The sequence below is a fragment of the Narcine bancroftii genome, chromosome 9 (genome assembly GCF_036971445.1).
Source record: "Narcine bancroftii isolate sNarBan1 chromosome 9, sNarBan1.hap1, whole genome shotgun sequence".
NCBI lineage: Eukaryota > Metazoa > Chordata > Chondrichthyes > Torpediniformes > Narcinidae > Narcine > Narcine bancroftii.
Genome location: NC_091477.1, coordinates 75860472 through 75884174, shown reverse-complemented (window position 1 = coordinate 75884174; position 23703 = coordinate 75860472). Strand labels below are relative to the sequence as shown.

At 41.4% G+C, this 23703-nt stretch overlaps 1 protein-coding gene across 5 annotated transcripts in view; it reads left to right on the top strand.

Moving 5' to 3' along the window:
- The window catches only part of espnla (espin like a), a 284051-nt gene that overhangs the window by 108655 nt on the left and 151693 nt on the right, over positions 1-23703 (top strand). For 4 of the 5 annotated variants that reach the window (XM_069896536.1, XM_069896534.1, XM_069896533.1 and 1 more), the window contains 3 exons: positions 2203-2425; positions 4129-4282; positions 20283-20473. In XM_069896536.1, the coding sequence (XP_069752637.1) occupies positions 2247-2425; positions 4129-4282; positions 20283-20473 (524 nt within the window). In that variant the 5' untranslated portion in view covers positions 2203-2246. Of the gene's footprint in view, positions 1-2202; positions 2426-4128; positions 4283-17398; positions 17858-20282; positions 20474-23703 lie in introns of those variants that run through there. The other variant, XM_069896535.1, reaches the window with a different exon arrangement.

The following is a 23703-nucleotide window of genomic DNA, read 5'->3' as shown; positions in this document are numbered from 1 at the left end:
CACTGACAAAAGACAAAGGAGGAAAAACCCAATACCCAACCCCATCCAACCAATTTTCCCTTGCAACCGCTGCAACCGTGTCTGCCTGTCCCGCATCGGACTTGTCAGCCACAAACGAGCCTGCAGCTGACGTGGACATTACCCCTCCATAAATCTTCGTCTGTGAAGCCAAGCTAAAAGAATGTCTTAAGGGCTCATTTAATTTAGCAGATCGTAATGACACAAATAATGCAATAATGGGTCACAAGCCCAAAACCTTTTCTGCAAAATATCAATTGTTCCTCTTTTCACAGATGCTTTCTGACTTGCTGAGTTTTACCAGCATTTTCAGATTTTATTAGCGATCTACAGTTCTGTTTTTGTTAAAATATAACTCTATTATCCTGCATTGTATGACCTAACAAGAGATCTACAAATCTAACAGGCAATAGGGTGGTGGAAGACTAGTGTAGACTCAAAAGAAATGGTCCTAGGAAATTAGGTCATGAGAAGGATCAAGACAGAATTAGCATTCGAGATGGAGAGAAGTAGATGAACCCAAAATTTTATCATGTCCTCCCTGAGGACCTCCCCTGCTCAATATTGGAAAACAATTAAATAACAAAAAAATAACATTTACTCTCCCTTTTAAGTATCTTCTGGTTCAAATTTCTTTTTCCAATTGAAGTAAATGCTTTCAATCTATTCAGTCCTGGTTACATTGGCAAAGACTATTCTGCCATGTGGCTAGAAATTAGAAACTGGACTGCAATGCATTGGTTTTCTTAGTGTTATTGAGTCAAAATCAATTTAACTCAGTAAATAGCATTAAAAATCAGCACAGGAGAAAACATATCAAATGCAAACTTGGACTGCATATTTTTGTTTAGGATTATGTCCTGTGCTAGATGTGCATCTGATACATTCTTGGCATAAACTAGAATTCTCAGCTCCAGAAAACAATTTCTGTTTGGCAGACTCAATAAAAAAAAGGAAAGTCACCCCACACCTTTTAAAGAGTTACTCTGCCAGCAACTAGATGCCTTTGAGCAGCATGGTCAGCTTAGAGGTATTATTACAGTGCCAGTGACCCAGGTTCATACCTGGCACTGTCTGTAAGGAGTTTGTATGTTCTTCCTGTGACCTGGGTGGATTTCCCCTGGTGCTCTGGTCTCCACCTAACCTCCAAAAACATATGGGGTCATAGATTAATTGGGGGCAATTGAGTGGTACAGGTCAGCTTCTACCGTATTGAAAATAATTTTAAATTTTTAAAAAAAGGACTCCAAAGCTCTTTTGACACCATTCACACACTTCTGAAATTGTTCAGCAGATCCTGATAATCCATTGTGCTTGCAGGAGAACTGAACTCCAAAGCAATTGGGACTTTTTAAATGGATCCTTTGAGCTAGATGTTGCTGACAACTTGTGAGACCTCAGAACACAGAGGACCTGAATATGGATAGGCAAGGATCTCATACACAAGATTTCTGGGATCCAGGATTCTATCAGCCTCTCCAATAAGCAATGAATTTGTAAGCTTAGGTTGTCAATGGTTGTAATTACTGAGGTATTCTATGGGATGACCATGAACCATGCACTTAGGCCTTGTCACTCCTGTCTTTACATGGATATCACTGTCTCTATGTCAGTGAACTAGATTCTGGTTCATTCCATCTATAACTGCGGACATCTGCTACATTTGTTGCTCACAGCAGCATTAATGAGGCCATCCAAAAGAAACAGAGTTAACTCTGACAAAGGTTTTTTAACCTGAAAAATGAACTCTATTTCTCTTTCCACCAATATTGTCTGATCTGTTGAACGTTTCCAGAATTTCTTGCATTACATCATAGTTATCAAAATAAAAATCTATTTGCCTCAGATATATTTGTTCGCTAAAGCTTTAATGCTTAGATGTGATAAACACTAGTCCTTGCATTCAAGTAAAGTGAATTCCCAGACATTGGTCTTTGTTAATAGTGACTCTACTTCAAGAAAGTGCAAAAATGAAACTGCTGAAAGAATCCAGCATATTGGGCAATGTCTGTGGGGGATGGGGAGGGGGTTGGAGGGGGTGGAGGGGGGAGTGAGATCTGGACCAAAAATATCAACAGTTCCTGAAGCTGTTTGATCCAAAAACCTCAAGTAGATTGTATTTTTATTCCAACGCCTTACTTAGGAGTATAACTTCTCACCTCAGAGCTCCTCTTGTTTCTCCAGGAGATGTGAATGCCTCTTCGCTAAATTTTGATGGTCCCAGGATAATGCTGGTTCTGAGGAATTTGATGAAGCCCTTACGAGTTAATATCATTCCAGTATTTCGGATCGACATGGAGAATTATTTGAGGAAAGGAGATCAGAATGAGAAGATCTTTCCAGAGTCAATTGAGCAGACATTGTTCACCAGGATTGACATCAGCAATGGGACTTATTATCAGTGGAGGTAAATGTGACTATAATTGGACCAAATCTATCATTATGTAAGACCTTGGAACTTTGGTGAGTTTTTGCTGGTTGAAATTCAGTGTTTCTGCAATAATATATGTTGTTTCTTGGCAAATCGAATGATGGAAATAGATTAATCCTTGCTTTCAAACATAGCCTTTCAGCATCCACTGTGTTAGTTTGATTTGAAGTGAGATGCTGAGGATAAAGGAACATAAAGATATCAATGATGATAACATTATTATTCACCTCAGGCTTTTGACATCGTGTTTAACTTAATAGGCAGGATGTCTCACATTGAATAATCGGCCTTCTGTCCTCCTTGGTTATTTACACATGCGAGGATCAGATTACATCTCCTGATATAGTTAATCCAGGAAAATGACAAAGAAGTAAATTGAAAATAATCTCGGAATTGACCTGGTGGTCAACCTTTCAGACTGATAAACTATTGCCATGGTAACAGATAGACAATCTGTCATTTAAGACAGTTTGTTTGAAGTCCAATAGTGGAGTGTGTAACAGTAGTGTTGCTGTCCAAAGCAATAACAACATTTGCTGTCCATTATTACAGCGAATAACAATGGAGCAGCTGACCAGTACTGCGGAGTGTAACAGTTAAACGAAGGGAGTATTTTTGCATTAAATGACAGTGATGGCAGTATTGATGTAAATGTATAATTAATGACCACAATTAATGGTCATAGCCTTAATGCCCAATTCTATAGTAACAGCAAGTTTCACAATAACATTAAACATGATGCCCAGTATCACTGTGAGTAATGGTGGTGTTGATATCCAAAACTGCATTGAATAATTGTCTTGGTCTAATATGATGATGAGTGTCGATGTAAGCCCTGAAATCCAATGATCTAATTCTACAACGAGTAATTCAAGTACTAAGGTTGAATACCACAAACAGTAATGTTGATGCCCAATGCCACTGAAAGTAAAACTCATACAATTCATAAACAGGCCCTTTAGCCTGCATTGATAAAGGGGTTTGGCTTGAAACATCGGCCATTCCTTTTCTCCTGCTGATGCTGCTTGACCCACTGAGTTCCTCCAGCAGATTGTGTTTAGCTTCAGCTTCCAGCGTCAGCAGTTTCCTGTGTGTTTTTTGCCCATCAAGTCTATGCTGACCATCAAATATCTATCTGTATAAATCCAGATTATCAACTCTTGGTCGACAGTTGACTATAGTTTGGGGATTCACATGCTCTCAAATTCTTCTTAAACTTTGTTAAAAAGTAAAGTCTAAAATAAGTCTCGATGTATAATGTTGTAGCCAGTTTCAGCAGGCTGATGCCAAGCTACAGAGGTGTATTGTCTTCCTCTCCAATACCATAAAATAACATTAATGATTATATCCAATTCCATAATGAATGAAAGCAGGGATAATATCCAATGCCACAATGTGAAACATTTTTGATCTTCCACTTCTCAGTGAATAGCAGTGACAGTAATGTTGAAATATACTCTATATATAACCGTTGTGGTCATTTCCAACATTGCATTTAGTAAAAGTAGTGTGATGTCCAACACCATTATAAATATCAATATTGAATGTCCACAACCATACTGAGTAACCATGGGATGCACCACCTGTATGCCTGTACAGGCCCAATCAACTTGGTCAGTCTCTGCTACCTTGGAAGAAGTGTGCTGTTTCCACAACAATTATCTATATTTCAATTTTAGATTTTGCTTCGAGCGACCAATAAAGAAGTTGCTTGAGAAAGCAGATGTTGACGGTGGCCATCGCCTTGACAGCCTGTGCATTTTGGACAGAATTAAGTTGAACCATTGGCTTCCAGAGAAAGACAAGCGAGGACTCACATTTAAGCAGCTTCAGGTGAGTGCTCTCCTTCAATATTGCAGCACATATTGATTACGTGATAAGAATGTTTTGAATGAAATTATCACAGTCATCCAAGGTTTAAATCAAACCTTGATTAAATACAGAATTACACATGTAATTCCAATGTATCTCTCATATTTTTCTTTAAAATTATTCAATATTTTTGATTGCACATACCCATCTGATAAGTTGTGTGGAGATGTGGATGTGTTTGCTGTATCTAAAAGATAGATTGAACAAGATGGGGAACTGATGGGCTTGCATGCATTTATTTTCTGCTTGTAAAGATGCGTTTCCCATTCAAATACTTGGGACCACTACGTAATTCATGTGGTTATCTCCTTTGGATGGCATTCTGTCACTTCCTGCACCACTGGATGCCGGTGAAGAAACCAGCAGGTTTCTATCCATGGAGGAGGATGTAAGCCAGTGTATCTTTTGAATAATATTACACTTTGATAATCATTTCATCCTTTGATTTTGTGCCTCAGTTAGCCTCTCAATTGCATTCTACCCCATCATCAGATGTGCTGGCTGAAGGGAGTCCAATGGAATCCTGACTCAAAACTTTCATGCACATCCTGAGCAGAGCTCTAACAATTGGATAAAATATTGATATATTTACTCAAGTTAGTATTTCCAGGAGGAGCTGGGTTCTGATCGCTTGACTATCTATAAAGAATATTGGATGAGCCATCCATCATACTAATTACTCCTTTAAATATTTTTATTGTGTTAGACATTAGAACTACTTTACATGATTAATGATTCTTCATTTTGTGCAAGTCATTGCTTATTAAAATTTAAGGTGGCACATAGAATACATATGTCCAAACTTAAATTATCTTGTTTTTATGCAGATATTGATCCACTTTGTGAGAAGTGTAAACATTTTGAAGATTCACTGTTCCATATGTTTTGAGTGCCCAAATTTAGAGAGATTTTGAAAAGACTTTTTTCAAACATTATCAACAATTTTTAAGATCAAAATAGAACCATGTTCATTAATTGCTTTGTTTGGTTTTTCCTCTGTCTCCAACTCAGGAGAAAGTTTTAGCCTTTACCACACTGGTAGCCAGACCAGCAGTTTTATTGAAATGGAAAGATAACTCTTCACCTACCCACACACAGTGCTTATATGATATAATGTCCTATTTAAGCTTGGAGAAAATAAGATACAACATGAAAGATAGAAAGTTTCAATTTCTGAAGATGTGGGGCTCAATCATAGAATACTACCATGATTGGAAGAATTAAGAATTTTGAGTCTGGAGGTTGCAATCCGATCTATAATTTCTCTTTTCTTTTACAAAGGTTATCTTGATTAGAGGATGGGGGAAGATTAGATTTAGTTTTGTTTTTTTTTTTGTTTGTTTTCTTTTTGTCAATTTTTATTTGGATTAGTTTAGCAAATACAGGTTTCAAGATGTACTAATTACTGAGGTACGAACGGGCAACCAGGGACAAAGTCAAAAATATACTCAAATTGATGAATGGACTGAGTAAGTATTATTTGACTCTAAACAGTTGGAGAACTCAGGAGATAGACAAAGCTCTCAGAAGCATCACAATGACTGGGACCAGATGGTCCCATGTTGGTTCTACTCCCAATCAAGAATCTGAAATTGTGGGCTCTGACCATAAGGCAGTCAGTGGAAAAGGCTGAGAGAAGAACTGCTGAGTCTGCTGGCAATGCCAATGAGAGGAAGTGTTCATACTATTAGGTCTCTTTCTAAACATGGACCATATAAATGAGGGAATTCTGCAGCTACTCATCAAAGCTTCTCTGTGTAAAGAGCAGGAAACCTATAGGAACGCAATGCTTGTCAATGACTGATTCTAGATTCAGTAAATGTTAGAAATTCGTGAATCACTTTCTGGTTATTATTTACATGTTTGATTTCATCAGATGGTGTTACTCTGGGCCATTAAGTTTTTTCCATCTTCAGAAGACTGGGTTGACCTGGAATCATCTGTTTATCGGATGTTGGTTGTGTTGTTACGGTGCCTTGTCCTCAGGAATCTCCCCAACTACTTCGTACCTGAGATCAATGTTTTCCACGATGATTTTCAGCCACAATTTGATTTTCAAACCATTTACAACAAGGTAGAGGAGTTTGCTAGCTTCCCTGAGAAGAGCCTCCAGATACATTTGACCCACCTCCTGCCCAAGCCACACCGACACATTGACAGTTATGTGAAGATGCTGGTGCAAATCCAGGATACCGAGGGTCTTTATTGGAACACAGCTTATTTTGACATTATTCTAAACAAGGTAAGCTTCTGAAAAAAAAAACAATTGAGGAGAAAATATGGCAGATTGACTAATCAATATACATGTTTTATGAAAGTTCTTGCAGACCAGAGGCAGCAAAGCTCGGTAAAGAATAAAATTCCCACCCCTCAATCCCATCATACTTTTCACGGGCAGGTATAGCACAGCTTTACATAAGATATGGTGCCATCTCTAGTGTTCCATCTTGCATTCCCCAGGCAAATAATGCGGAGGCGTGGTGTGGAAAACCAGCACATTTAATTTGCTTCTCTAAATTTTACTGGGAATAATTTGAATAGCATTTTTTTTAGGTGCTAAAGAATGGTTAAATAATGTATATTATATAAATGCACTTTCTAGGCCCAGGAATATTCTTTAAAACACAGAGTCCTTTTTATTTACACAAAAAAAATTGTCATTTGGAATCTCATTATGCATTGATGAGCAGAGGGGTCCAGGTCCATAGCTCATTGAATGTGGCCACAAAATTAGGTGGGGAGGTAAAGATGAGTATTGCCACTTGCATTGGTGGTGAATAGAGTACAATAAAAGGAAGCACATTGTAAATATATTTTAAAAATAGGTTAGGCTACTCTTGGAATATTGTATTTCTGGTCATCCCATGACAGGAAGGATGCGTAGACTTTGGAAAGGCTGCAGAAGAGATTCACCAGGATGTTGCCTGGTTCTGAGAGTATGGGCTATGGGGTGAGGTTGAACAAACTCGGGTTGTTTTCTCTGGAGTGTCGGAGGCTGAGAGGTAACCTGACAGTTTTAAAAAATCTTGAGAGGCTTTGATAGAATGGGCAGTTAAGGTGAGGGGGAGGAACTTTAATAGCGATGTATGGGACATATTTTTAACGCAGGGAGTGGTGGGAAGCTGGAATGGGCTGTCAAGAAACGTGATGGAAGCAGAAACAGCAGAAGCATTTAAGTCCTCTCAATAGACTCATGGACATGAATAGAATGGAGGAATATCTATTGCGCAAGTAGAAAGTTTTAGTTTGATTTGGACATCATGTTTGGGACAGGCATGTCAGTTGAAGGGCCTGTTTCTGTGGTGCACTGTTCTATTTTAAAATAGGACTTGGATTTCTGTTTGTTGTCAGCCTCAACTTTTCATCACACTTGTCAATGGCATGAAAGAATAGTGAGTTAATATATCTTGGTTCGTTGGTCAAATAAGTGCATAAAGATGTGGCAGATGAATATTAATGTGAGTTATTTTCCATCTTGGATTCAGATATATTGGAGTAGATGCTGATGAATTAGGAAGTGAAGGGGAGCAAAATGGTTTTGGAGTTAAAGCACAAAACAATTAATGTAATAGTCAGGTATAAAATATAATGAAAACATTAATGGAATGTGGCCTTAAATGGAAAGGAAATAGTCAGACTGAGCATTTAGATTAGGGATCTGAAAATTAGGAAGGATATAATTTCTAGTTTATATTCCTTTTTCTAGATTGAAAATAGAATGTACTGCCTGAAGGATGTTGGAAATAGGTTCTATTAATACTACTAAAAGTAGAAAGATAAGCAGGGCTGTGGGGAATAGGCATTTTCCTTCAATTCTTCAGTGATCATTCGAGGAACTGGTACAGCACAAGGTCTGAATACCCTTCTCTTCACTTTATCATCCGGTAATCCCATAAGATAAATTTTTAAATACTTCATGCCTTCCAGGACATGACATCATTTGGAAAATCTTTGTGAGAGATGCCCATAATGAAACCAATGATATAGACAGAAATATTCTTGAATACTTACGGGTGGTATTTAAGTGCTACTCACTTTTGAATTCACATTTGTTTAAAGATGTGTATGGATGGTTTGAACTTCCCAACTAAGCCCTAAATTGAAACTATAGTTAGGTTCACGTGACAATATTAGACATGCACATGTGAAAATGAACCCCACCAGAGTTGGGCAGGTGATATTTCTGATGATAGTGAAAATCAAGTTGAGAATACAGATTGTGAAAGCCTGTTAAGAAACTAACCTTGGCAATTTTAAATGTCAATCTATTTAAACTGTTAACCAGAAACAATTACAATTGTTTTCTCCCAGCCATATCTTTTTCTTTTACACTTCTCTGCCACTCAATTGGCTACAGTGACAAATAAGATCCTGATATCTCACTGTATCTTGCAACAAAAATTGTAATATTAATAACAGCAATTATGGGAAGATCCAGAAAGGAATTAGTATGTCATTTAAATAAAACACTCAGCGGGTCACGCTGTTTCAGAGAAGGTAAAGATATATAAGCAACGTCCTTCCTCAAGATATATAATTTGTCCGCTGGCTGCTCTGCGAGATACAGGCAGTGAAATCTATTGTTACAAAATTGATGAGTTTTGGGTGAATAGTTTTGAATTCTGAGATTCATTGGATTCCACCTTAGGGCTTTTCAGTTCTGATATTCCTCATCTACACCTTATTGATGGAGTTACAATAACCATGCTTTCTTGGCCATATCTCTCATCCTCCACTCCTCATTCAACATTTGCTAATTCTGCACTAAAATCCATTCACCCATCACTTGTCCATAACACAGAATGCTTTGCTACATACTGTACCTTAAATGTCAAATTCACATATTTGTAGTGTTTAGCTCCTGTTCTTTCCTCCCTGCCACTGGAACCCTTTGCTCTGATTCAGCCTGTTATATTCCCCCCCCCCATCTCCTTTTACATCACCACCCGTATCTTTGCCTTCAGCTACTCAGCTACTATCCTTCCCTAACATACTCCTGCTTCCAATTCTTTCTCCTTTAAGACCCATTTACCTGTTACCTATTTGATCAATTCATTCCATCCTTGAAAATAACTTTGTCTTTAGCCACATGATTATTTTGCCATATTCAGGAGACCATATAAATATTTGGGGCTTTTTTTTGGTAATAACATGGCATTTCTCCAAAGAACTTAAACAAATGCATGCCAAAGGAAGACTGTGGACACTCACCCCACCATCCAAATGATAGTTCACAGGCCTTCTGGCCATCAACCAAAATCAACTGTTGTAAATATTCTTTGTATTTGCTCTCACTTTCACAGGATGAGGCAGGAGGTTATCACGAGTGTTCATCTTCTTCCACTATCTCCAGTTTCAGGTTTACCATGTCCAGGATCCTGACAGAATTGGGTCTATGCAGCTCACCTGGTTCAAAACCACCAAACTAGTGACTGATGAAGGATGCTCATCATAGGTATTGATACTCAACGCCGAAGAAAAATATTTATTGTGATCCAAGAAGTGGCTCAGCTGAACTCACGACAGAAAGGGCCACACCGCCACATCCTCCTCTGCAGATCGGATGAAAAATAAAACCCTTCTGCAACAACACCCCACAACTGTACCTCAGATTTAGATTCTCAGATTTCAGATTTATTGTCAGAGTACATACATGACATCACATTCAACCCTGAGATTCCTTTTACTACCGACTACAGAATCCATGTCCACATCTGAAGTAGAATGCACCACGACCATAAGGCAACACCTACTATTGGTTGGATCATTAATCTCTAAAAAGAAATGTTCACTGAATTGGAACAGAAAACTAAACTGTTCTAATCCATCTCACTTTACTGCACAATTTGGACTTCCTGGGTGCAGACAAGTTGGGTCTAAGTTATCATAATCATAGGACCATCTCATTCTGTCATTGGCTTGCTTGTATGTACATAACACTTTACAGAAAAAAAGTCACCTTACAAAACATCCCAGCATACCTTATAAACAAATCAATGACTTGAATAATTGAGACAGATTAGTATTTTCCAAACAGGTGCTCTGAGAAATCTTTCTCCATCCTGAACTATGGCTATCCATCTCTAGACAGAAGTTTCAACCGCATTTCACCTGCTCTCCTTTTCTCTCCTCTGGACAAACCAAGGAAAGAGTTGCCTTCGTGGTAACCTTCCATTGTGCTAGCCACCACTACAAACAGAGTATCTTTTGCCATTTCACCCAGCTCCAATGTGACATTTCCATATGCATTTCAAAGGGACAGGTCCCTTTCTCACTCCTTGGTCAACTTTGCTTTCTCCACTAACTTTGTCTTACAGCACATTCCCACACTACTGCAAGAGATGCATTTTGCTATTTTTTTCATCTCTTCCCTTCCCATCATTAAGGGACCAGACAATCTGGACAGATCAACTAGTGACTTATTTGTATCTCTTCAAAATATAGTGTTCTGCTTTTGGTATTCACAGTGTGGTCTCCTCTGTGACGCAGAAACCAAGCAGATTGCATTATCTCTTTGAAGAACACCTGCTCTCAATCTCGTGGAGTGACAAGGAGCCTATGGTTCTCAGCCACTTTAGTTCTCCATCTCGCTCCCAGTCTGACCTGTTTACCTATGGCCTCCTACACTGTTACAAGGTCCTTGAGAAACAACACCTCAGCTATCATCTAGTTGCTTTGCACCTACAGGACCCGATATCACATTTTCTAACTTGAGGTCACTTGCTTTCTCTGCCTGAATCGAGACTGGTCATTTCTGCTATATGCAGAAATGCTTAGATTTTTATCTTTTCTCCATTATCTGATGGGCATAACTTACGACACACAACTCAGACAAAGAAGTGTAACACCATCTAACAGTCCCCATCAACCTGCCTCAATTAACTACAGATGCTCCCTTTGTCCTATCCATTGCTCTATTTTTCTGTTTCCTTGTTCTTATAAAGAGTCTTTGACCTGAGATATTAAATCTATTTCTCTTTCCTTATGAGCTATTTAATTTGGCATTTCCAACAGTTTTTTTTTTCAATATTTCTTTCAGATTTCCAGCATCCATAGTTATTTTGGATTCTTAGTACAGTATTTTGAATGTGCTTTGAATGTAAATATACAGGAACTTGCAGACAGGCACAAGATACAGTATATATTACCATGCAAACTTAAATCATTCCTTTTCTTTGCAAACTGTACACATGCAGGAATAGTCATATAAGCTATTTAGTATCTCCTTTATTCTCTATATATTGTGCATGTCCAAGAACTGCCATCAAGTCACCACAAGGGTTGTTTCCTTTAAGCTGGAGCACTGTACATGCAGAAAAGTCATCAATGTGGCTCTAACAATCCATACAACAATCTCTTTGGATTTTTTCTGTCCTTCGATAAATATGTATGTTATATTTGACACGGCTGTGCTTTGAGACTTGAAGTCATATGCAAATAGCTTTGAGAATGAAGATGACTGTTCCAACTGGAATCTGTTGGCTGAAGCTGGGAAAAAAAAAATTAGCCTCAAAGCATCTTAGGTGGGCCACTAGAAGAACATCAATTTTATCACAGTATTAACACCATGAGGGTTTCATGAATAATCAACAATTAAGGCTTCAGCCTGCAATTAGAGGTGCCTAGATTGATCCCAGTTTATACCTTGGAACAACTTACGATTGTTGCAATCAGATTCAGAAGCTATCATATGTAATGTGTGTGACTCAGAAATAACAAGTCATATTGGCAGGACTTTATCTGACTTGCTGCATGTTCTTTGCAATTATTAGTTTTCTTTTTATTTATGCAATATTATGCATCAAGAAAAAAATATACCAAAATCAGCACTTGTGACCAATAGAGGAACTGTTTAAATGTGATAAACTGGAAATTGCAAGAACCTTTGTAGAGTAGGCTGTGTAGATCCTCTGGCCTGCTCATTAATGCCTCACCACTGATGGCACTATACTATCCATCTTATCCCTTGATTTCCTTGACAGATGAGAGACATAATCTCATCAAATGTCAATTTTAAATCAATATTTTGGTCAGCCATATTTCTAGCACCTATCTCAGCAAGTTCATAGCTTTCTTAGATGAGTTCCTTGTTATGTTATGTGCATGAGTGGAGATGGGTGTAGGGAAAGTGGGATATATTGCCACCATGCTAAAGAATTCACATTTATTTCATTAACTGGAGGTGAATGTGTTAGTTCTGGATACTTGGGTGCTGGAGTGCCACAATCACCAGAAAGCCATGTTGAAATCATATACAAAGTGTCTCTCTGATGAATCCATAACACAATTTCCCCTGCCTTCTATAAGCCAATCAATGTTTTGCAGAAGCTAGCAGTATATAGAGTGCCCTGTTTCTTGGCTTTGCATGGTGGATTTGTTGTTGCTTGCCACTCGTTTTCCAGTCCAACCTTGACAGTCGGTGTTTAGTGTTGCAATGTGTTCCAGTTAACTGGATGTTTTGTTTCGGGAATCCAGCTATATCACTGTCACAATTAAAGATTTTTTTAAAAAATCCAGCTGATTCAAGTGATTGAATTTTAGTTTTCTGATTGTTCCTGATGGAATATGAACTACTAGGCCCACTGCACCTTCAGCATAACCAAAATGGGAGGACCAGAAAGGGAAGGAGGACAGGAACAGATAAAAGTTTTGGACAGAAGTGCCTATCCCCCCCCAAATTCTTCAGTCCTCTCTCCACATGGAGGAGTAATGCATCTGCAGTGTGACACAATGACACAACTGGCCACTAAGATTTACCAGCTACTCCACATAAAGCTTTTGCCACATGCAGAGCACATCCGTACTGGTTTGTTTTGTAGGCATGAACATTATCATGCTTCTGAACTTCTTGGTCCCAGCATCACTGCAGGCAGCAAGTGATCTAACACATTATGTAGACTGCAGTTCACAGTAACACTGGTAACCCAAAGGAAGAGATAATACGCACCCCCCCCCCCCCTCACTCGAGGTGTTTATCTGAAATAAGAAAGGCCCCAGTTTGATGGTGAAAGGAGAGATCATGATGAGAGCTGCTGTTAAACCACCCAAATTGTGCAATTCTGAAGAGACTGTAGCGCAGCATGTCAGCAAAATGGAATTAGACAAGGGAGATCACTTTCTGTCATCATAATCCCTGAGCAAATACTGACCCATGATTGCCACATTGTAAAAGTGGACCTTTGCTTGTTTGAAAACAGACTTCTAAACACTTTGCAAAGTGTGATAACTCCATTACAGCAAGAAACACTAGGCCATTTCATGCCAGCCCTCTCCCTGGAGGCTGGCTGCAAGTGTGGAGGTAAAACTTAAAACTTGCCTTTCATAGAGCAGCCCTAAAAGGCTGCTCCAGCGTTGCATTCATATTGAGTGGCACCTCCTAACACCCTCCGGATCTGATGGAGGTGGGGCAACTGGTGCCGTAGCGTCACCCGTCATAATTATGCGGCAGAGCAATGGCCGTCTTCCCTCCCCATAATCCCCCCATGCAGCTGGAACCGCTCTGTGTTTCGCAGAACAGTTCCAGCTGCATGGAGGATTATGGGTGGGGAAGATAGCCATTGCCCAGCTGCGTTTTGACGTGCAGAGAGCAGTCCCGAAGGCCGAAGCGGCCCGGTGAGGTGGTGACAGCCCGCACCAGCTACACCCGACAGCTCCTGCCGGCACCCCATGTCGACGGCGACCACCGGCCCCTGATGCCTCCCGCTCTGACAGCTCCCGCTGCCCAATGGCTCCAGCCCGCCACCCCTGCCTTGAGGGGGTCAAGTAAGTGAGGAGATGGGTCGCGGGCTAACGGCATCAACAGTCTGCCCCTAACCAGCCGCTTGCAAGCACCTGTACATTCAAGCCAGGTGACGAAGCATAGCGCTCCACCATTTATCCTTCCCCGAGGAGGGTTGGATTCGGCGCCTCGGAGCTGGCCACGGCAAACTCAGAAAGGCAAGTGTCTAAACATAAGGGCAGAGAACCTCCACCTTTACAGTCAAGCCTTTTCCTTGCTTGAAAAGGCCTATTGCAATGAGCAGCTAGTCTTGCTTCCAAGAGAGTCTCTTCATGGCTTACAAATCATATTTTTTAAACCTTCAGACGCCTTGGTCTCTCAAACATTCGAACATACTGTTCCATATAAGTACTGTATGTACTCGTGTAATAGTCGAGTATTTTGGACCAACTTTTCAGGTTAAATTTGTGGCGGGGGGGGGTGTCAATTTTTGCACAGGTTATACTTTTGACCGTGTTAAGTACCTACATCCTTCAAGGTATCAGGAGCTTAGATGGTAAGTCCACGCTCGGGGTGTTGGGAGCTCCGGTGGGCGGGCAGGCAGCCAGGGGGAAGATCCATGGTCAAGGCGTCAGGAGCTTGGGAGGGTGGGCAGTTGTAGCCAAAAATAGCAGGTTCGACTTTTACACTGATCAAACGGAAAACGTGATTTTTGGGCAAAAATAATGGGGGCTCAACTATTACGTGGGATCAGCTATTGCAGAGTATATATAGTACATATTCCTTAGAATTCTCTTGAGATTCGTTAATCAGGATTATGTGCCTTAACCAATGGTTAATAGTCTTTTACTACCTTACCAAATAAGGAAGCTCCAGTTGACAAGAAAGAATGGAATGCAGATATCATCTGAATTTTAAAACTTACATTCTCAACATCTCAATTCTCGTCACTCTATGGGCATGGTATGCCTGTTCTGCATCTCCAACCCAGAGAAGATGTTGCAATGTGGTTCTGAGTTGTGCTGAAGCTGAGAGATACATGCGTGACTGTTCTTGGAGAATAAGGTGGGGTTGGGAGCGGCATTGAATGGATTGCTCAGTTGATTGCAGATAAGGCTTGGGAATGTATTCGCAAACCTGGACCTACTGTCAGCAGTTAGATTATTGGTCTTGACATTAATTTCCTTGGCAGTTACCTCCAGCACCCACTTCAAAACTGGAGAGTCATCCTGGACATTTGAACATGTGGTTGTCAATGAGTGTGAATTTTCTCTGGAAATACTTTGAAGTGGGGGTACGTACGCCAGTCACTGCCTGGCTCTCACTGATTTCCAGCACTCCCAACTGTGTGGTTATTTCCAAGAGCGGTCACAGACAATAGGTGCTTTCAAATTGCATCTCCCAGGTAGCCCTCCTGGGATGCAGGTGCACCTTTCAAAGTGCAGCCAGACCTACCTGATAAATCTCCAACCCAGTGATTTAAGGGAGATCCCACCCCCGCGATTACACGGTGAGTGACAAGTCATGCACTCAATGAAAGTATCAGCTGTCAGTCGCCCCACCAGCCATCACTAGCCACCCCCAGTCAATCACCAACCCCACCATCAAACGCCACCCCCATCAGTACCCCCCCCCCCCCCATCATTGGCCCCTTCCCTGGACGTATTGCTACCGTAAACAGGGGAGAGGAATGGTTGCTATTGCTGCCAGGACATGCCGCAACAGCTCAATGTGGGAGTGCGGGAGCAATGGCCGTCTTCCTTGCCTATAATCCCCCACTCTGTTGGAACCCCTCTGCAACGCCAGGGGTATGGGAGATTATGGGTAAGGAAGATGGCCATATTGCTCCCGCACTCCTGCATTGAGCCATCAGCATGAACTGGAGAGGCGTTTGCAGCAGTGGTACATCATGGGTCCCCCCCCCCCCTGCCCCGATCGTGGCAGAAATCACCAACCCCACTTCACAGCAGCGACTTCTTCCCACCCCCCCCCCACCACTCTCCCCAACACCACTCTCTTCCCCCCCCCCCCCACCCCCACGAATGTGGCAGCAGCACTTCAGCCAGAGATTTCCCTGTGAGACACACACACACAAGCAGTGATGTCACCTGAGTAACTGGGTCGGCCAGTTCCCCTTTCAAATCGCTGGAGCAGGATGCCTGGGTAAGTTTTATTGGGTTCCCTGATCACTTCTGAGGTAGGTCAGCGACCCAGTTGGGTTCTGACCGGATTTGACCTGGTTGGACCCTTTCAAATCACCATGTTCCTAGGTCACTAACTGTGCAATTGCCCGGTTAACCCCATTTTACATGGCAATTTAAAAGGGCCTAGAAAGGACCTCATTTAAGAGGTAAAATAACTCTGTAGATGTGCTCAAGGGTGTCAGGAGCATGGGCAAATTCTGTCGTCCTTGAACAGGTGTAGGTCCTCAAAGCATCACTCACTGCCAAAGTTTTCAGACTGAACATCCCACTGGATCCACATGCAGTAACGTTATCTCATTTCACTGAGCCCAAGTGCTTCGGATTTCCCAGGTGTAGTTGAGATGACTGTCCAGTCACCAACTTCCTTGGGCTGCCGACGAAACACCTCCAGCGATTGCCTCCGACCTGCTGCCAGGAGCAGGCTTGTTGAAGGAAGGTGGGAGGCGGAGAAATGTGATGCAAAGCGGTACAAAGAAACAGGTTATCCATTTGATGCGCCATCAATAACTTCAAAGACGAGAAGTTTGTAGAAAAACTGATAGACTTTTATTCGCAACAGAATGGAGGTATGTCCATACTGGTCGACTGCCCTGGACTGAGGAGGGGCCTGTGACACAATTGCCTTTATTCAGGGTCAGTGGGAGGAGCTTCAAGCACAGGAGCGTGACCTAACATATCTACAGTGTTTTACCCCAGCCTTCTGTTCCCAATAAACCCGCGTATTTGCTCACCCCAGCCGTTTGGCAGAGAAGGCGAAGGAGTCAACTTCAGTGTAATTAAACAACTGCTGGAGGACCTCTGCAGGTCAGGCAGCATCCGTGGTAGAAAAATCCAATCAACATACCAGTCTGAGCACAGACATCACAGTCCCTTTGGCCCACGACGTTAGGCTGACCAACATTAACCTAACCCACATCAGTCTAATCCAGTGGTTCTCAACTTTTCACTTGCATACCACTTTAGGTGTCCCCTATGCCAATAAGTGCTTTGTGGGATTGCTTAAGGTGGGATGTGGGTGGCAAACCACTGGTCTACCCCCTTCCTTCACCCACAGTCCATAGCCTTCCATGGTCATCTTGAATCAGTTGACTGCTGCCTGGCCCGCTGGGTTCCTCATCTGCTCAAGATTGTGTCTCTCTTCACTGTAATTAGCTTTATTGCGGGCTGAACATGGCGCTATACTTTGAACCTGCCTGCATGAGTACACCCGATCCGGTAACTGAACCCTGTTGTGACAGTCAAGCGCTGACAGAAGCCAGCACTGACCAAGAGACAGGAGCCGGCAGGAGGGCCAATGGTTCGGTGTCGCAGTCCGCCATGGCCCCTCACCCAGGGCTTCTTGCCGCCAGGGACGGAGACCTGGAAACCCTCAGGAGCCTGGATGCCAATGGCAGGCTGAATGGGGACATCGAGGATCACCTGGGCGCCTCCCCGGTCCATCACGCGGCCAGGGCCGGCAGGCTGGACTGTTTGAAGTTTCTCGTCACCCAGGTGAAGTTGTCGGCGAACAAAAGGGCCCGAAACGGAGCCACTCCCACCCACGACGCTGCGGCCACCGGCAACCTCACGGCACTCGAGTGGCTGACCAGCGTCGCTGGCGGCGGCGACCTTCAGGTAGGTGAGCTCGGCCTGGCCACACCGACAGCAGCGGATGAGGACAGGGGACGCTGATGTCCCAGCGATGAAGCTGCAGTCCTGCGGACCGCTGTGAACGTCCTCAAGCGCGACTCACCGCACGGCAGGTAGCAAAAGGGGTAACGCATGTAGTATGTGGAGGGAGTTGGACGGCGACGTACATGAAGTATGCATGGACTTTAGGGAGGGGAAGGATAACCTTTGCCAGGTCAGAATTGCAAGGAATATGCAGGGATGTCTAACAGTAATTATAGATTATACACATGCCAGGACAAATATGCATGAGATAAGTATGGATTGCATATTACCATTACAGGCTGAAGTGTACAGGACTAAACAAACCTAGGGTCAGTAAAATATACACAGGAAACAAACAGGAACTATTTGTCTGATACCGGTGGTATAATGTAACAAAAGTTATAACAGGGTCTGTTCAATATCTTCACAAGCTACAAAATTATATAATAGATATGAGAGGTACACAATGTCCATATTGGATGCATAACAGGACTGGACAGTATTATTTTGAAAATATACATAATATTTCAGGAGCTAATCAATGACCAGTTGTATACAAGGATTATGGATTATATGCAGGTGTTGAAAGTGGAGCCATGCCTGGTGCACCAGTGATATCTATAACCTATGTACAGTATAGATATCTACATTCTTTACAATGTCTAGGAATGGGCACTGAGCCTATAGACTATAGAAAAAGGAATGTGACAGAAATCTATAAATAGTTAAGTTTATTGCCATCTGATTGCACATGTTCAACCCAACAAAGCAGCTTGATGCAAAATCCGCAGACACACAACCAGGACATAACACACATATAGACAAACAATACATTTGCAGGACAAATATTCATATATACAAATAAATGAATAAATATCGTTTCATCCATACTGAGAATCTTGAATGGTTAATATAAGCAGTTCCTTTGGTTGTTCAGCATTCTTACTGCCCTGGGTAAGAGGCTGTTTCTCAGCCTGGTGGTGCTGGCTCTGATACTCCTGTATCACATTCCTGAAGGGAGCCATTTATAGTAGATGCAAGTTTTGATATCATGGCTAGCTCAGCACCTTAGAAGGAATAAGTAGAATATATCTGAAGTTATGAAAAGAGGCGGCATTTGGGATCTGTCATAAATGAATGAAATTTATTGCTGTACACAAAAGCACAATGTCTTTTACTTGCAGCAGCTTTCCAAACCCACAACACATTGGGGGCGGCACAGTTGGCATAGTGCAATGCCTTTACACCAGCAATTGGGATCAGACCGGGGTTTGAAACCTGCCCTGTCTGTAAGGAGCTTGTACGTTCTCCCTGTGTCTGCGTGTGTTTTCTCCAGATGCTCTGGTTTTCTTCCACTGTTCAAAAACGTATCAGGGGTGAAGGTTAATGGGGTGTAAATTGGACAGTATGAACTCATGGGCCGGAATGGACTGTTACTGTGCTGTATTGTCTAAAAAAAATAAATTTAAAATTACAATATGGATCAGTAGTATGGTCAATGTTTATACATTTTATAAACAGGCAGGATTTGAAATACTAAAAAAATGTACGTGTGTATAGACTGTAGGGAGAGATATGTTGGAGAATGATAATGTTATAGGTAAGTGGAAAATTATAAAGTTGGGGGAAAGGCTAAGCTTTCGGGTTCACAGGAAAGAAATTTGGGGAATGCTGGCAGATAAGTCGGTGAAGCCAGCTAAATATTGCAGGCTTTTTGCACTGAGCGTTGTTCAGGCCTACTTAAAGTATTGTGCACTGCTCTGGCTGTTATGAGAAGTACAGTGGCATTGAAAAGGATGTAATAAAGAATAACTGGGACATGAGGGGAAGTTGCAAATAATGGAAATATTCACACTAAAAGGAAGGGTTGGTGACGATTCAAAGTTTAAAGCAGTGTAGTGAAGCTATTAAAGCTGAACAGTGGTACAACTTCAGTGACCCAGCAGAAACATCAGAGCTTCATTGTTGTCATGTTATCAAGAGGTTCTTATGGTTATTTAGTAATGGGTAAAAAAAATGTTTTTTTTTCCAATGATACACATATCTTGAGACAAAAACTACAAAATCATAACAATTTCAAGCACAGCTACAAGGTACGAATAGTTCATGACAATTGATTAAATTGTTGAGCATATCTTATTCACTGTTTATAAATTACTGAAGGTTTTGGCAAAGAAAGGCTATTGTTCATTCAAGGCAACAGTGAATACAATGTCTATCTTGTGTTGCTCTACAGAGCATAGCAAGAACAAGATTGAAGTTATCCAAACCCATTTTTAACAGGAATCTTAACCAGCGGGTATAATATGTATCCACAAATTTGTAGAATGGTTAGTTTTATTTGTTCACTGATGGGCTTTTTAAAAATAAAATATTGCATCTTTAGGACCGGGATGACCACGGAGCAAATGTGCTGCACCTAGCGGCTCGATTTGGCCGATCGGAAACGGTGCGGTGGCTGCTGCAGGCAGGGTGTGATCCCATGTTGGAGACAGACAGTGGGGCAGTGCCTGCCCACTATGCAGCTGCTAAAGGAGACCTCACCAGTTTGAAAATGATTCTTACACAGACCCCAAGGTAAGTGGCACACAAAGGGGAAAAAAAGTTCATATGACAGATTTTAAAATTAAATAAAAAAGGATTTGATTCACATTCTAAACATTTGCCCCTGGTCTAGATGAAAGAATCAACCAGGGCGACTGCACCTGACTGGCGTCCAGTGAGGTTCAAGGTGAACAGAATGTAAACAATGCATTAGCACTGTTGCAGCAAAGAATGGAGGTTAACAAGGTGCTGGAATTTATTCCACAACCTACAAGGCTGAAACAAATAAGCCCCTTGCTCTTGTGGAGTTGGCTGCCTCCTTCCCTCAGTACAGTGGTGGCCTTATTGTGCTTTGCCTGCATTGGACAGATATCCAGCAGAAATTACATTACAAGTTGATGAGTAAATAGAAGTTAATGGTTTGGAGATAGCACAATGTTTTGGATGGAAATTTGCCTTGTTCACAGGGTACAGAAGGTAGACATAAATATGACTTGTCATCAAGACAGAACAAGTGGAATTCCTCAAGGATTGGTGATGGGGCTTCAACTTCTTACAGATTATGTAAATGACTTAGATGATAGGACCTGAGTGCGTTGCACTTACTGTCACAAGAGGGAAGGTAATTTATGAAGAGGGCATAAGGAGACAACGTTAACAGGTTTAAAATATGGCCAGAGACCAGCAGATAGAGTATAATGTGGGAAAATGTAAAATTGTCCGCTTTGGCCGAGATAATAAACAATATAACTGGTGAAGGTGTAGAGCTGTGAGATCTAGAGGGATTCAGTGACCTTGTGCATGATTCAGATAAGGCTATCGTGCAGATTTAGCAAGGAATGAGTAAAGCTAATAAAAAGTTAGTGTTTTTTGTTTGGGGAAATTGGTTACAAAAGCAAAGCGGCATGCTTCTGTTGTATAAGGATGTTTGAGAATTGGTCTTCTTGTTTAAGGAAGGCTGTACTGTAAATGTATTGTAATCGGGTCAGAAGGGGTTTTCAAAATTGATACTAGAAATGAATGAGTTGTCATAAGAGGGCCAATTGTATTCGCTGAAGTTTAGAAGAGTGAGAAGTACTTGATTGGAGATTCTATTGGGCTTTGATCAATTAATGTTGACAGTTATCTCCAGTGTCCTTGACAGAAACTTATTTCACTAACCTCATTGAAAACTGATTGCCTGGTTATTATCACATTGCTCTTTGTTGGAGGTTGTTGTGTGCAGATAGACTGTTGCATCCTGCATTACATTTCAAATAGTCTTCATTTTCTGTAAAGCTCATTGGCACAACTTAAGGTAATGAAAGATGCTATATTTCTAATTGTATTTCTTTTTAATCTGCCCTTTTTTATTCAATTCAGAATGACATATGTCTTTACAGTATTGCCAAAACTGAAATTCAAAACTATTGACTTTGATAAGGAGATGTGAAGAGCCTGCTGATTGAAGGCCCAAACTCTGACAGCTGTAGAACATTAATTGAATCATTCAATTACCAGGCATCTCTAAATTGCCATTGTGTGGTGCAGCCTCCCACCTGTTTAGGAGATTAACTATGCATGGAACAACTGTTGTCTTTCAAAGAGCTGATCCCAACATTCAAGTGCAGTCTGTTTAAGGATCAATCAATACTTCATATCTAATGTAGTATTTCCCCGACAGCACCTGATGAAGTGACCCAGCTCTTTTTCATTAGTTCCCTGTATGGCTTCACGTCTGCATTTTGTCCTCATGTTCTTTCAAGCCACAGAAATATCACTCTCTCTGTCACTATTTTGTGGAAACTCTTCAATCTATTTTTGTACACTCTTGTAGGAAACACCACAATATTGCCACGGTTCCCCCAGGATTAATGGGATTACCGCTGACTTCCTCTTGCATCTTTTGGGAGCACCGACCTCTGGTTGCTATGCAATTTCTATTGGAAGGCGCTGAAAGTTCCCAAGTGGGTCAGTTCTAGCACTTGCTCTGCTTGTTTGGATGCTGTTTTCCAGGATAATCTGGAAGAGGGGACAGAGTGTAGTCCATCTAGGTTTGCTGATTACATTAAACTGAGTGGAAAATCAAAGTCTGCAGAGAGATAGGTTAAGTGAGTGGACAAGGGTCAGGCAGATGGGGTACAATGTTGGTGAAAGTGAGGTTATCCACTTGGAAGATCAGATTATTATTTGAATGGCAAGCAATTGCAGCATGCTGTCACTCAGAATGACTTGGGATTGCTTGTTCATGAATTGAAAAAGGTTAGTTAGCAGGTACAGCAGGCTATCAAGGAGGCAAATGGAATATTGGCCTACATTGCTAGAGGAATTGAATTTAAGAGCAGGAAAGTTATGCTGAAACTGTACAAGGTACTGGTGAGGTCACACCTGCACACAGTTCTGGTCTCCTTACTTGAGGAAGGTTGTACTAGTTTTGGAGGTGGTGCAGAGGAGGTTCACCAGACTGATTCCAGACATGGGGGAGTTAGCCTATGAGTCTGGGACTGTACTTGCTGAAATTAATAAGAATGAGAGAGGATCTCATAGAAGTGTATAAAATTATGAAAGGCATAAATAAGATAGAGGTAGGAAAGCTGTTTCCATTGGTGGGGGAGAAGAGCACTAAGGGACATAACCTCAGGATTTGGGGTAGTAGATTTAGGATGGTGAGGAGGAGGAACTGCTTTTCCTAGAGGGTGGTGAATCTATTGAATTTGCTGCCCATTGAAGCAATGGAGAGTACCTCAGTAAATATATTTTAGACAAGGTTGGATGGATTTTTACATATTAGAGGAATTAAAGGATATGGGGAGAAAAGGGAGGTCGATGGAGATGACCCTATTATCAAATCAGGCATGATGGTGGAGCAGGCTCAATGGGCTGGATGGCCTGCCTAATCCTGCTTCGATTTCTTAAGAGCAGTGAAGAGAGATAAGCCCTCAAAGAACAATGGATCTTATTATTCAGTAAGATATGTAATTATTGCTTGAGACAGATGCCCAATGAAGGAAATGCATGACACACATTGATTTCAACAACAGTCCAAACATTATTACATATCACTGCTAATATCAGCCCGATCACAGCTATTTTAGATTTATTCAATAACTGTTAGGCACTTCAGTTCCTACCCTAATGAGTGTAGGTAAACTCTTTAACACCAGCAAATCTTAGTCCTATCTCAAGGCCACATGCTATGGATGTTCTTCTCCTGATCAATGCTTATGTTCTAACATTCAAATCCATTTCCGTTTCTTTTTTTCCAAGAGTCTTGCATGTTTGTG